Genomic DNA, 15,941 nt, shown 5'->3' with positions numbered 1-15,941 from the left:
ATCAGTCCATATCGATCCACAATAAAGATGGACTGTTGAAAAAAATGGATCTTGGTGTTTTGGTGTGTAAGCTGTGACATCTATAGTATTGGTTCATCAACTGTTTATGATATAAAGAAGCAAAGGGAGAAAATATTGAAATTCTATGCAGACAGTGATTCCAAGAAGCGAATGATGATTAGAAAAACTATGAAAGATGGTAAGAGTACTGAGCACGATTGAGTGATGATGGAACGATTCTGACTGCATTGGAGTGATGGAGTGGACTTGTCAGGAAGCATGATAATGGACCAGGTTGTTCCATAAAGAACTTAAATTACATTATAAGTGTGACTACAGTGAAGGATGGATTCAAAGATTCAAGAAGCGTCATGGAATTTTCATGAATAAAGTGTGAGGAGAAAAGCAATCTGCAAACCATGAAGGAGCTGCCGAGTATGTGGAAGAATTTGTGAAACTCATAGCTAACGAGCACCTCAGTCCTGAGCAGGTATATAATGTATTTCATTTATCTATTTAATTTACATTTAATATTTGTTTAATTTAAATTTCTATCAGCCCATGGTATACTTTAGACATATGGGAGATGTATAATTAGTGGGTTAGAGGTGTATTGATGAATTATTATTACATAATCACGGTTGGTCTGGCAAAATGGTTAATTCAGCAAGGCTTTGGAACCAAGAGCGCTGGAATATCAGTGGTGTACCTGTACTATCATACATTCTCATTGTATACTCTCAGTCTTGCATTCTTTTCACATGCCTAAACCACCTCTAAGTATTACATGTCACCCATTCTACAACTGAACAATTTACCCCCTTTGCATTCCTTGACATACATCTCTCATACATCCTTTCATTTCTTTCTTCATTCCATCTAGTCACACCACATGCTCTTCTCAAATAGCTCATTTCCAAAGCCTCATTCCACGCCCATGTTTCAGCTGCATTAGTCATGACTGGGAGATTATGCTGTCCCTTAATCCTCTCTTTGCTTCCATACTTACAACTTTACCCTTCATTATTCTATAAAGGAACCCAATGACTCTTTTATCCTGTACTTCTCTCTCCTTATCTCTACTTCCATATCACCAAACTCATCCAAGACAGCTCCTTGATACTTAAATTCCTCACTTCTTCCAGTCACCTCCCCCACAAAATCCAAAGCACAACTAAATAAAATTTCTTCCTTCACTCTATATGGGTTTTAAAAAAAATTGATATTTTCACTCCATTTCCTTTCAAACACCCTTGCTTTACTTTTACTTGCATTTACCTTCAAACTCCTATGGTCATAAAACACACTTTTGACCTTTTGCAACTCCTCTTCACCCCCAACAAACAACACAGTATCATCAGCAAACAGGCTTGCCACTAGCCATCATATCTCACCACCACAACCCATCTCTGCTCCCCTTTTCCCTAGTTTTGCTTTCATCTCTTATCACTCCATCCATATATCAAATAGCCACGGTGACATCACACAGCCCTCCCTCACACCTACGTGTATCCCAAAACTTTCACTCAGCTCTCCATCCACTCTTTCATAAGTATTTACTCCTCTATAGAAGGCTTTTACACTATCCAACAGTTGTTCCCCTATACCATATAACCTTAACACATCCCACAAAGCATTCCACTCAACTCTGTCATATGCTTCTCCAGATCCATAAAAGCTGCATACAACTTCTTGCCTTTCGTTAAATACTTTTCCACGGTCATCATTATCATAAAAAATCTAATCCACACATCCCCTACCTTTTCTAAAACCCCTTTGCTCTTGATTTATTCTGCATTCAGTCACTTCCATCACTCTATCATTTAATATTCTTGCATACAATTTTTCTGGTATCCTTAATAGACTTATTCCCCTATTATTGCTACATGCATCCCAAGCACCTTTTCCTTTGAATAAAGGAACAATAATAGCTTTTATCCAATCCTCAGGACAACCCTCTGTTTCTATGCTAAATTACATATAAGATGCATCCACTCTATCACACTTTCCCCTCCATATTTCAGCATTTCAGCCATAATTCCATCCACTCCAGGTGCCTTTTCTTACCTTCAGCCTAATTATTGCCCTTCTTACCTTCATTTTTGCTATAAGCCCCTGCACTTGTATCCTCTTCCTTCCCTCCTCCATACCCATGCATGTAACCACTACTACCTCCCCTTCTACATTCATCAGTTCTTCAAAATACTCTTTCCATCTTCTTTTCACTTCTCACTTTTGATTCAGCAATATCCCTTCCTTACTTCTCACAGCATTTCCACTCTTCCATCCAACTCCTTCCTTTCTAATTTCCTTCCATTTTTAGTTTCTTATCCTGAAACTTTTCACTTAACTTCCGTAATCATAATCTACTCTTTCTTTGCTTTCCTCTACCAGCTTCTTAACATTCCACTTAAATATTTTGTATTCTTCCCTCCTCCTCTGATAAACTTCCACTGGTACATTCCTACTGAGCAATTTACCATATGCCTTTTTTCTTCTTTTCCACAGCATTTCTAATTTCTTCTGTATCTCACTACTTTGTATCCAACTACTGATTCTACAACCTTTACTAGTTTTTCTCTAAACATCTTAAATACCTCATTCACACATGACTGCACTTCCATCTATGCATTCAGTTACCTTCCTTTCATAATCCTCCCTGTATTTTTCCTGATTCATCTTCTTGCTTGCTAACACTTTTACCTCTCCATTCTTCCTTACACCATACCACCACTTCTCCCTGAACCTCATTCCCACAAGAACCGCAAAATGGTCAGGGTCTCCAAAGAATCCTCTCACGACTCTAGCATCCAGCCGAGCCTTTCTCAATCTTTCATCCACTGCCACATAGTCAGTCAAACCCTTTCACTCTTCTCTTCCTTCATTTCTTATCCATATACATAACACTAAATACCTGATGTGCACCAATTTTACCCTCAACTGCCACATCACTTTCTTTGCATTTAAATCACCCATCACCAATACCTGGTCTCATGCACCAAAAAAGCTGACACATTCACTCAACTTCTCCAAAAACACTCACCCCTCATGATCTTTCTTCTCATGGATACATACATAAGCACCAATAATCACCCCTCCCTCACCATCCACTTTTAGTTTTAACCATATCATTCTAGAATTCACTTTTACACTCTAACACACACTCCCACAACTCCTGCTTCAGGAGTAGTGCTACTTCCTTAGCCCTTGTCCTCTCACCAACCCCTGACTTCACTTCCAAGACATTTCCAAACCATTCTTCCCCTTTACCTTTGGGATTCATTTCACTGAGAGACACAGTACCTAGGTTTCTTTCCTTAAACATACTACTTATCTCTCCTCTCTTCTCATCTTGTTCACATTCACACACATTGAGACACTAATCTGAGCCTTAGAGGAGGATGAGCACTCCCTGCTCGATTCCTTCTTTTGCTTCCTCTCCTAGAAAGAATTCTACCTCCGTATTCCTCACATATCACAGAAGGCAACTAATGGGGGAAGGAACTGGGGGCTGGAATACCTCCCCTTCTTGTATCTCAATTCCTACAAGAGAAAACCAAATACATTACTTGTTTAATATTTCTAAACTAGTTTGCTCAATATCACATTACATCCTCTAGTTGCTCTATCCCTACTTCTCTTGTAGAATCACTTTTTTTTTTCTAATGTTGAAGGTTCCATTCATGGACAAAAGTCCATATCAAGGTGGGGCCTTAAGTAAAATAAAGAGAGAATTATGAAGTGGAAAAAGAAAAGACAAAGGAAAGTATTAACAAAGTCTTTTCAAATGTGCCAGGTCATAGGTATTGAGAAAGACATGAATAAGCAGAGAGTTCCAAAGCTTCAATGTGTAAGGAAAGAAGCACATATCAAAACAGCCCACCCTTGAGTTGCCGATGGCCACACAATAATCATGTGATGCAGCAGCTTGCTGAGTATTGCATGGTCTAGCTAGTGGTGGGTGCACATAAGCAGCCAGCTCTCAGGAACAAAAACCAAAGTAATACCTATGGAGGAGGAAAAGCGAACCAACATCGCACTGTTGGGCAAGGGGGTCAAGTTTGGAAGTCAGCCTGGGACAGTTTAGAAGTCGGACCGCTTTCAACTCGACTCTGTCAAGTACGGATACAGAGCTAGAACCACCCCAAATGTAAGAGCAGTTACTCCATACAAGGACAAATCAATCCCTTGTATACACGGAGCAACTATTCAGAACAGAAGTTTCTACATCTAAACAAGACACTCAAGTTTCTTAGAGGTAGACTTAGCTATTCCTGTAATGTGAGGTTTCCAAGAAAGAGTGGACGTTACAGTAATACCAAGTATGTTCATTGAGTCAAGAGGTGCAATTACAGAATCGTTAAAGGAGAGGCAAGAGTCGTGAGGAGTTACAGTTCTACTCGCTCACTTATCTAAAAACTCAAAGGCTTAGTTCAGGTCAGGCCTCATTTTTCTCTCTTCCAAGTTGGGCAAATCTAAAGTCTGTAACCTTTCCCTGTAGCTTATCTCTCTTAATTCTCGGACCATCATTCTTTCTCTCCTCTGGACCTTTCCTATCAGCTCTTTGTGCTTCTTTAGGTGTAGTAACCAAACTTTTTTCGTCATTTCTTTACGTTGGAATCACCAGTCATGAACAAAAATTCACATCAAGGCCAGGCCTTCATTGAAATACAGAAATTATTGTGAAAGGGAAAAAGAAGAGACAAGGGAAAGTATTCATGAATTCTGAAGGAAGTGAAAAGCCTGTCTTTTAAAGTGTAACAGGTCATAGCTTTGGGAAAGACATGAGAAGGTAGAGTTCGAAAGCTTCTAGGTGTAGGGAAAGAAACACTTATGAAAACAGCTGACCCATGAACTGCCAAAGGCCACACAGTAATCATGTGATGCAACAGCTATCCGAGTACTGTATGGTCTACTCAGTGGTGGGGGCACACAAGCAGCCAGCTTGTAATATCTAAAGAAGAAAGGAAGTGAACCAACATTGCACCATAGGGCAACTGGGTTTAATCAAGTCAGACCACTTTTGACTCAACTCTGTCAAGAAAGGATGTAGACCTAGAACCACCCTAGATATGAGAACAGTACTCCATACAAGTATGAATCAAGCATTTTCTACTTTTGGCCTTATGAAGATATAAACAGCTTGCTTAATATTTCCTTATCTATACAACTGAAAGCCATTACAAAATTTGCTGGCAGACAGTTTTTCTCCTTAACTATTATTCTAATGTGGGACTTGGGCAACAGGTAGGGAAAATGTCTACTCCCATGCCCTTCTCACACACAGAATCCTGAAGCTTGTTTCCTGCTTTATAACAATCATATTGAAGCTTTCTTTCACTTTGTGTCATCCTCATAACTTTATATTTGCTCAGGTAGAAATTTATTGACCATGTATTAGTTTTGGAATCTGTTTGGGTCCCTCATAAGTTATTGCAATCCTTCTCCCTTCCCTTATGATTTTTGCATCATCTAGAATCATATTCAGGTAGCAGCCCATACCTTCATGCAAGTCATCATTTACACAGATCAAGAAGATTAATGGTCTTAGTACAGAATCCTGTGGCAAATGTCAAATGCCTTTTGGCAGTCCAGATACAAACAACCCACCAAGCCTTCCCTTTTGTCAAAAGCAGAGCTCACACTTTGGGAAATCTCTAAGGTTTGTTACACATGATCTCCATTATCCACAATCTTTTTCAGAGTCATCCATTTGCTTCCTAATTAAATCTTCCAGGTCCTTACAGACCATGAATGTTATAGAGACTAATCTGCAATTCAGCAACTGTTCCAGGTCTCCTTTCTTATAAACAGTTATGACATTTGCCCTTTTCCATTCCCTTGGAACTTTGCCTTATGTAAGTGACATCTAGTTTAATTACCTATTCATAATTACTTACACAGTATAGGTTGGGAGTTTTAGTCATGGGATCCCATCTCTAAACATTTTCTATCACAAATTTTCTTCTTTTTTAAGAAGTCTTTTATTTAAATGTATGCTAAGCCCTATGTTTGCCCTATCTCCACTTTGTTTGATGAACTTTTTACATCATCAATCTGGCTTCAAAGGAAGTTAAAAAATTTTTGTGATCATGTTATCCCTAACTCTTCTCTCTTCCATGGTGAGCAAACATAGGGCATCTAGCCTTTGCCTGTAACTACATTCTTTTAATTCTGGTACACCCATCCCTCGCTTTATGCAAGGATTATAATCTGCAAAAACCTCTCAAAGAGAGAAATTGCATAGAGCCAATCAATAAACATGTAGAGAAACATGGGATATTTTGGCACAGATTCAAATGTACACAACCACATAGTAAAAAATTCTTTTCTTTTTTTTCTTTCAAACTATTCGCCATTTCCCACGTTAGCGAGGTAGCGTTAAGAACAGAGGACTGGGCCTTGGAGGGAATATCCTCACCTGGCCCCCTTCTCTGTTCCTTGTTTTGGAAAATTAAAAAAAAAACGAGAGGGGAAGATTTCCAGCCCCCCGCTCCCTCCCCTTTTAGTCGCCTTCTACGACACGCAGGGAATACGTGGGAAGTATTCTTTCTCCCCTATCCCCAGGGATAAGTAAAAAATTCTGAGGGCATAAAAAGAGGTACAGGTAAAAGTAGTTTCCTTGCAGAATGGCGAAATCACACATAGTGATCCTGCATACTTAAAGTGTGGGATGGGTGCATCATCTTCAATGCCTTCCTCTGGGCTGTGTTAGTTAGCTTTTAAGTTTTTGTTCTCATTTTCCTCTGGGTGTGTCAGTCAGCTTTTTGTTCTCCTTTAAGTGAAGTGACCAAATGAAGGACAAGATTCTAATTTTGGCCTAATGCACACTGTAAAAAGCATACTGTATACTTCCTTATATATGCACTTGAATGCTATTCTAATATCTACCAGCAGACAATTTGTCACCAGATCCTCATACTAAGAAAATATAGAGGCAAACTGTCTGCTGACAAATATCACAACACCTATCAAGTATATGGATAAAGAAATATTAAACAAGCTTTTCATATCCTACGAAAAGCCAAAACTAGATGTGCTTCTCAGGTTTGGTCACTACACCTAAAGAAGCAGCAGGAGCTCATAGAAGAAGTCCAGAAGACGGCAACAAAGATGGTACCAGAATTAAAATAACTAAGCAATAGGAAAAGGCTGGAGGCTTTAAATTTACATACCTTGGAAGAAAGAAGACATTGAGAAAGTGGACAGTGCATTGAAAATTGTAGACAGAGCAAACAGAAGACATATCATTAAGAGATTTGTAAATAAAGATGTAAAGAAAAGTTATAGTGCACTAGGGATGGATGAATGGAAAAGAATGACTACAGTTATGATTAATGGAGACAGCATATACATTAATTTATGAGACTGTATGACAAAAGAGAGTGTACAAGGGATGGATTACCATAAGTGTAAAACTCCCTCACCATACAGTACAAATGGGTAATTACTATCCTCCTAAAATAGGACTCTGGCAACCAGTTAGGAATAAAGTCAACTCCCAAGTCTCTCTCACACACAGATTCTGCAGCTTGAGATGAATTTCATTAACTATGAAACAGTCTCAGACCAACTTTGGCATCTGTCTATGTCTCCCTGTAAGATGATGCAATCCTTCTTACTTTATACTTTCTCCATGACCTTGGCATTATCTGGAAACTCGTTCAAGTGTAAGTCCCATCCTTCTGGTTAGTCATTTACATGAATCAAGAAGAACAATGTTCCTAAGACAGAACCCTCCAGCATGCTAATGGTGATCTTGATCTATTTCCCGAAGGTTCCTCTGACACATGTCACTTGTCCCTTACACTAATATAATCTTCTATCCATCAAATAAGCCTTCCTTATTCCTGCTCAGAGATTCAGTTCCTTCCCGAGCCTCCTAAGTGGTACAGCATCATGTATTTTCTGGTAATTCAGAAGCACACTGCCCACCCAGCCTTCTCATTTGTCTAAAACAGTGTGTGTTTAAGAACCCCTTGTCCATAGTTTCTCCTTTACATATGCAAATCTAATGCATCTGTGTATAAGAGTAAACTCCATGTATAACTATGATCTGGCTTAGAATATCCTGAATCATCTGAGATCCACACTGAGACTCTTCGGAACTGCTGGGCAACCTGTATGAACAAGTAAAGTCTTTATGCAAAAGAATATTATATAGAAAATATTAGACCAATCATACAGTTTAACATATATGTTCATCTGAAGCAACTCTATGCATACAACAGAGTAGGAACAGAAAGTACAGTGAAAAGCAGAACTTTAAGCTTCTCATTTTCCCTTGAAATGTTTGTCTTTCATAATCAGTCTTGCCTAATATTTTTTTTCTTTCAAATTCTTAAGTATTTGGTCTTTATGAAAATATCAAATGGCATATGCTAATACAAAACCTATGCTTAATTTTACAAAATGCATTAATTTCTGATGTACAAAATCACAGGATTTTACTTGCTTTGCACACAATGAAACTCCAAAGAAACAGAAAAACACACAAGGTAAAAAGTGAAGAAAGGAGTAAATGGCTCTGAGGCTACTTGAAAGAAAAGTAACCACATACGCCCAAATACACAGACATGCTCAAATAAATAAACAAACAAAACCCATGCATTGAAAATCAAAAAGCTTTCTATCAATGACTGGGTCAACTCCAGGTTTAAAGCAAACTTTTCCATAAAATTCCCCAATATCCTTGAGAATTTACTGATTATATAATTTTGGGTAACACTTAAAGCATTTCTTCTTTTAGTTAGTGGATTCTACCATACAGCCACCATCATAGAGTTTGCAACCCAGTTAATAAATTTTTCTAAAATGTTACTGTAAGTTGTCCATTCTTGTGATCTATTTCACTCATGCCAGAGATATCTACTGTGCACTTATTTCTCCAGATGCCTTTGTAAGAAGGTTAATTTAAAGTAAATATTTAAACTATTAATTTCTGAAGCTTATGAGCTCAGCCAATACCAGAAAACACTACTATTCAAGAGGTAAAAGGTTATAAATATGAAGAAGCAATGAAAATAGTTTTCAGCTGTTAAAAGTAAAACATCTACTAGAGCATTCCTTCATGAAACATCCTTGGGTTAGCCAGCTTGCAAACTCACCACCAATAGCGCACCCAGCCCCAGTAAATACAGAAGCAGTTCTACGAGAATAGCACGTGGAAGATGTGGGTGTTGAAGCCGGTGAGGAAGGGGCCGGGTTGCTGCTACCGCCGCTACTTTGATTTGTGGGACCCAGTGCAGTGAAGTTATCCCCAAACTCCCATACACAGAAACGTGATTGGGATGCATTTGTTGGAGTTTTGTCTGATGATGAGGAGGATGTGGATGAGGGAGGGGCAGGGATATCTTTAGAAGCAAGGGGAGCAGAAGATGACTTAGAAGGCTGAGGAGTGAAGGGTCTGTCCCATATAAGGGCAGAAGGTGAGGTCTTGCGTTCCAGTGACGAGTCACGAGACTTGGTCAGCCGGGTACCTTGGGTAGTGGGGGGATGGTTTTCGTGGGAGGAGCTGCTCTCATCCCAGTGAAACACTTCATACATCGAGCTTGACATACGCAGGTCTGTAACAACAATGTAATGCTGTTGAACAGACATGCAGGGTGCAGCTTAGCATATGCACTTGCAACTTAATCTCTCTGTGTACTGACAAAGCAATATGCTCATGTGACAGTAGATGTAATGCAATGTGAAATAGCATGTGCTTATATTGCCATTCCAAACCCAAATGTGCTCTGTGAATATATCTGATGTGCTAATAACTTTTGGGGCATCCTCTAACATAGTTCTGCAAAATGAGAGCATTTATGTATATTCAGAACCACAAATAAATGTAAAACTGTGCTTGAGGACTGGAGAGATGCAAAGTTCTAGAAGTAGGTATGTAAAAGATATTGTAAACCCAATAATGCACTTATCTCTGGAAAGTACCAACTTTTGTTGGTGTGTGTGGCATGACAGAGTAAAAGGAACCCTTCGCCAGTTTGTTAAGACAGCAGCATTCATGCTTATAGTGTTTTTATTACTGTTCAATAACCAAAGCTCAGAATACAGACTTTATCCTATAATTTCTAATCCTGTGCACAAGATGGACATGGTCTGATCATAAATAAGCCACTCTACAGCAATGGGTAACACAGGTGTTAAACCCTGATCAATAAATTTATGCGCAACAAAATTTGAGTGGAAGGTTGACTACTGTGTGGCTCAACTAAACTTAACCTGGCACTAATGTACCCATTTTCACCAAGAATGATGCCTTCCCACTCACCAGTGGAACACAGTAGATGGAAACTAAGCAATATGAAATAATGAAAATAATAATAATAATAATAATAATAATAATAATAATAATAATAATAATAATAACAATAATAATAATAATAATGGCAATAATACTTATAGTAAAGCATGGGCATTTGCCTAAAATACATAATTAGATAGCTAACACTAAGTAAATTTCACTGTCTTCATGAAATTGAGTCTGAATTAACCTACTTTACTACCTAATCTAATCAAGACAGTTTAAAAGTTTAGAATGATCATAAAAGATTTATGCACAGCCAAAAAGAGAGAAAAAATGAAGCAAAAAAATTATACAGCATTAATTTACCACTGCAACAGGAACTTGCACACACTGCTGCATAGAGAATATGAGCACATCTACAAAACATGAATATCAATCTAACAGTAACCAATTATGAAAACTATTTTCAACACAGTTACAGAATATATGCATAAACAAAACTAAATATAGCTAACCCTGTCAAGATAATAAGAGCTTCTAAAGAATATTTAGTTTATCAACATCTCTATAAGCTGCCAGTGCATGTATCTGTTTGAAATATAAATATCTTCCTCACATACTCTACTTACTATTCCTCTTTGAAGAAACCATGAAAATATATTGTAATGAACTGTTCTATAAAAATCGCATAAACAATCAACAACAACTAATGATAGTGAAGGATATTACATTTCAAACTATACCTTTAAGATGATTTTTAATGAACATTCATAATTTATATGAGATCTGGTTATCTGGGATTTTAGTACTATTACTTTGGTGAGTTCTACTTTAACCTTTTAATGTACAAAATATATAAATAAACCAAAAAAAGATACACTTTAAGTATAATACACGTTTGTAGAACACTTTTTTCTTATCTACACTATGATTTATAAAACATCACGGGCCACTTCTAGAAGGATGAAAATATGATTAACATTCTACCTTCTGGTTTCCTGTCAAGACCATGGGCTGATGTTGCTCGTTTACGGCTCAGGTCCATTTCACCACATTCTGAAGCACGTCGACTAATGGATGTGTCAGCAAGATGGACATTGGTAGTTGAAGTTGCTCTACAGAAAGAAATATTTATCAGTATTCTGCATTAGTTAAACACAATAGAAATCAGTAATTTTGAGTACAACATCTAAGCATCAACCTAAATGTCTTTCTCAACTTCAAATAATACCCTCAAACAAAATAAGCAACCCCGAAAAACCTTTACAGATTGTCTCACCTATCATTACCACATTTACAAAATTAGAAAGCAGAATTGATAATATCAGAACACCAGTCTCAAACTGAATCAAATCAAAATTTGGTAAATCAGAATGTCATGAAATTAAAATGCTGGATTCTTAACCATAAACATGATGAAAACAGGTAACAGAAAAACAGGAAGCAAAACTAACCTGCGCGAACTCCAGTATGAAGCACTGGTGGTGCTATCTCTGGGGTCCAACATCCGAGGAGTAGAACTGCCAAATGCAAAAACAATGTTGCTTCTTTCATTACGTCGTTTGGACTCCAGGCGGTGTTCACGTTCCTATTTGTAAATTTTTAAAAGTTTAATTATCATCAGTACAAACAATCTACTACTTGAACTCATCTCTCAAGATTTATTTATTTATTTATTTATTTTGCTTTGTCGCTGTCTCCTGCGTTTGCGAGGTAGCGCAAGGAAACAGACGAAAGAAATGGCCCAACCCACCCCCATACACATGTATATACACACACGTCCACACACACAAATATACATACCTATACATCTCAATGTACACATATATATACACACACAGATGCCTACATATATACACATGCACACAATTCACACTGTCTGCCCCTACTCACCCCCATCGCCACCCCGCCACACATGGAATAACATCCCCCTCCCCCCTCATGTGTGCGAGGTAGCACTAGGAAAAGACAACAAAGGCCCCATTTGTTCACACTCAAGTCTCTAGCTGTCATGCAATAACGCCCGAAACCACAGCTCCCTTTCCGCATCCAGGCCCCACAGAACTTTCCATGGTTTATCCCAGACGCTTCACATGCCCTGATTCAATCCATTGACAGCACATCGACCCCGGTATACCACATCGATCCAATTCACTCTATTCCTTGCCCGCCTTTCACCCTCCTGCATGTTCAGGCCCCGATCACTCAAAATCTTTTTCACTCCATCTTTCCACCTCCAATTTGGTCTCCCACTTCTCCTCGTTCCCTCCACCTCTGACACATATATCCTCTTGGTCAATATTTACTCACTCATTCTCTCCATCTGCCCAAACCATTTCAAAACACCCTCTTCTGCTCTCTCAACTACGCTCTTTTTATTTCCACTCATCTCTCTTACCCTTACATTACTTACTCAATCAAACCACCTCACACCACATATTGTCCTCAAACATCTCATTTCCAGCACATCCACCCTCCTGCGCACAACTCTATCCATAGCCCATGCCTCGCAACCATACAACATTGTTGGAACCACTATTCCTTCAAACACAGCCATTTTTGCTTTCGGAGATAATGTTCTCGACTTCCACACATTCTTCAAGGCTCCCAGGATTTTCGCCCCCTCCCCCACCCTATGACTCACTTCTGCTTCCTTGGTTCCATCCACTGCCAGATCCACTCCCAGGTATCTAAAACACTTTACTTCCTCCAGTTTTTCTCCATTCAAACTTACCTCCCAATTAACTTGACCCTCAACCCTACTGTACCTAATAACCTTGCTCTTATTCACATTTACTCTCAGCTTTCTTCTTTCACACACTTTACCAAACTCAGTCACCAGCTTCTGCAGTTTCTCACATGAATCAGCCACCAGCGCTGTATCATCAGCGAACAACAACTGACTCACTTCCCAAGCTCTCTCATCCCCAACAGACTTCATACTTGCCCCTCTTTCCAAAACTCTTGCATTCACCTCCCTAACAACTCTATCCATAAACAAATTAAACAACCATGGAGACATCACACACCCCTGCCGCAAACCTACATTCACTGAGAACCAATCACTTTCCTCTCTTCCTACACGTACACATGCCTTACATCCTCGATAAAAACTTTTCACTGCTTCTAACAACTTGCCTCCCACACCATATATTCTTAATACCTTCCACAGAGCATCTCTATCAACTCTATCATATGCCTTCTCCAGATCCATAAATGCTACATACAAATCCATTTGCTTTTCTAAGTATTTCTCACATACATTCTTCAAAGCAAACACATGATCCACACATTCTCTACCACTTCTGAAACCACACTGCTCCTCCCCAATCTGATGCTCTGTACATGCCTTCGCCCTCTCAATCAATACCCTCCCATATAATATACCAGGAATACTCAACAAACTTATACCTCTGTAATTTGAACACTCACTCTTATCCCCTTTGCCTTTGTACAATGGCACTATGCAAGCATTCCGCCAATCCTCAGGCACCTCACCATAAATCATACATACATTAAATAACCAACCAGTCAACAATACAGTCACCCCCTTTTTTAATAAAGTCCACTGCAATACCATCCAAATCCACTGCCTTGCTGGCTTTCATCTTCCGCAAAGCTTTTACTACCTCTTCTCTGTTTACCAAATCATTTTCCCTAACCCTCTCACTTTACACACCACCTCGACCAAAACACCCTATATCTGCCACTCTATCATCAAACACATTCAACAAACCTTCAAAATACTCACTCCATCTCCTTCTCACATCACCACTACTTGTTATCACCTCCCCATTAGCCCCCTTCACTGAAGTTCCCATTTGCTCCCTTGTCTTACGCACTTTATTTACCTCCTTCCAGAACATCTTTTTATTCTCCCTAAAATTAATGATACTCTCTCACCCCAACTGCAATTATTTTTCTCATAAAAATTTTGCAACATTCAATACAGTATCCACCAAATCCTATTCATCATAAGAATCTAATATCAAGGTTTCTTCAAGCTGTTTGTTTTTAAAGAGTGGAATGATAAAATGCATGCAGATGAACTTATAAATCATCTTTAACAAAAAGATATAAAAGTAAGCTGTGTGCACAAACTGATATCTTAAAAATTTTGCCTGGCTTAGGGTAATGCTGCATTATGATGTAAATTTGAAGGACTAACATGACACTAAGAAGCCCCATCAGATAATGTATTAACCAAGCTCAATTTGTCACCTGACTAAAATTTGAGATTTACGTTTAACAAAATATTCAAATATCAGAGCCACTATGTGCTTTTAAAATACATGGCTTCTTGCTTTTAAAATTCTATCTCTAAATGATAACCCTTATCTTCTAATCTATCTAATTTCACTCATTAATATTTCTTTCATTTTGCATTCATCTCATTCTTTAATAATAACTTAATTTTACAAAAAGTTTTAAAATTCATATGTACAGCTTAAATTTCTTCAGCATATGTAACCTTGTTGTTATACTAGGTGCACTATTAACAAGGTGTAAAGCTTGTGTACAAGCAGGAAGAGAGGAGACTGAATGGTTCCACATGACAGTTGGTCTGTGACAGGGATATGCAATGTCACCAAGGCTGTCAATTTTGTTTCTGGATGGGGTGATGAGGGAGGTAAATGTAAGAGTCTTGAAGAGAGGGGTGAATATGCAGTCTTTTGGGGATGAGAGGGCCTGGGAAGTGAGTCTGTTGTTGTTTGATGAAGATGCAGCACTGATGGCAGATTCAAGCAAGAAACTGCAGAAGTTGGTGACTGAGTTTGGAAGAAGGTGTGAAAGGAGAAAGTTGAGAGCAAATGTGAATAAAAGAAAGGTTATTACACTGACCAGGGTTGAGAGACAGATTAGTTGGGGTGTGAGTCTGAATGGAGAAAAACTGGAGGAAGGATGTGTTTTAGATATCTGGGAGTAGACATGGCAGTGAAGGGAACCATGGAAGAAGAAGTAAGTCATAGGGAGGGGAAGAGGCAAAGGTCTAGGAATGCTGAAGAATGTGTAGAAAGAGAGAATGTTATCTGGGAGGACAAAAATGGGTATGGTTGAAGGAATACTAGTCCCAACAACATTATATGGATGCGACGCATGAACTTTATCTAGATGGGGCTGCGCATAGGAGGGTGGATTTGTTGGAAATGAAATATATGAGAACAATATGTGGTGTGAGGTGGTTTGATAGGATAGGTAATAAAAAGAGATATGTGTGGTAATAATAAGTGTGGTTGAGAAAGCAAAAGAGGGTTCATTGAAATGGTCTGGACATATGGAGAGAATGAGTGAGGAAAGGTTGACAAAGAGGGTATATGTGTTAGAAGTGAAGGGAACGAGGAGAAAGGGTAGATTACATTGGAGATAGAAGGATAGTGAAAAAGATTTTGAGCAATCAGGGCCTGAACATGCAGGAGGATGAAAGGCATGCAAATGAATATGAAGCAGCTGGGGTAATCGATGGAAAATTCTGTGGGGCCTAAGTGTGGATAGGAAACTGTGGTTTCAGTGCATTTACACATGACATCTACTGAATGGATGTAAGATGTCGTCTTTCTTCATCTGCCCCTAACGCTACCTCGCTAACATACAAAAAGGCAATCAAGTATGAAAATTACCCACTTGTCAATATCTAAAAGAAAAAGAGAATGTTAATACAACATATAATGTCCAAAGTAAACATAACTAATAG

General features: G+C 38.6%; 1 protein-coding gene across 1 annotated transcript in view; it reads right to left on the bottom strand.

The window, feature by feature from the left end:
- The window catches only part of LOC139757917 (uncharacterized), a 401,228-nt gene that overhangs the window by 270,870 nt on the left and 114,417 nt on the right, over positions 1 to 15,941 (bottom strand). Inside the window, exons 6-8 of the mRNA XM_071678863.1 lie at positions 11,704 to 11,837; positions 11,237 to 11,364; positions 9,108 to 9,566 (exon numbers count right to left, since the gene is read on the bottom strand). Of these exons, the coding sequence (XP_071534964.1) occupies positions 9,108 to 9,566; positions 11,237 to 11,364; positions 11,704 to 11,837 (721 nt within the window). The remainder of the gene's footprint in view (positions 1 to 9,107; positions 9,567 to 11,236; positions 11,365 to 11,703; positions 11,838 to 15,941) is intronic.

This window comes from Panulirus ornatus, chromosome 28 (genome assembly GCF_036320965.1).
Source record: "Panulirus ornatus isolate Po-2019 chromosome 28, ASM3632096v1, whole genome shotgun sequence".
Lineage (NCBI taxonomy): Eukaryota > Metazoa > Arthropoda > Malacostraca > Decapoda > Palinuridae > Panulirus > Panulirus ornatus.
Note: the sequence above shows the minus strand (reverse complement) of the source record. Positions and strands in the feature narration are given on the sequence as shown.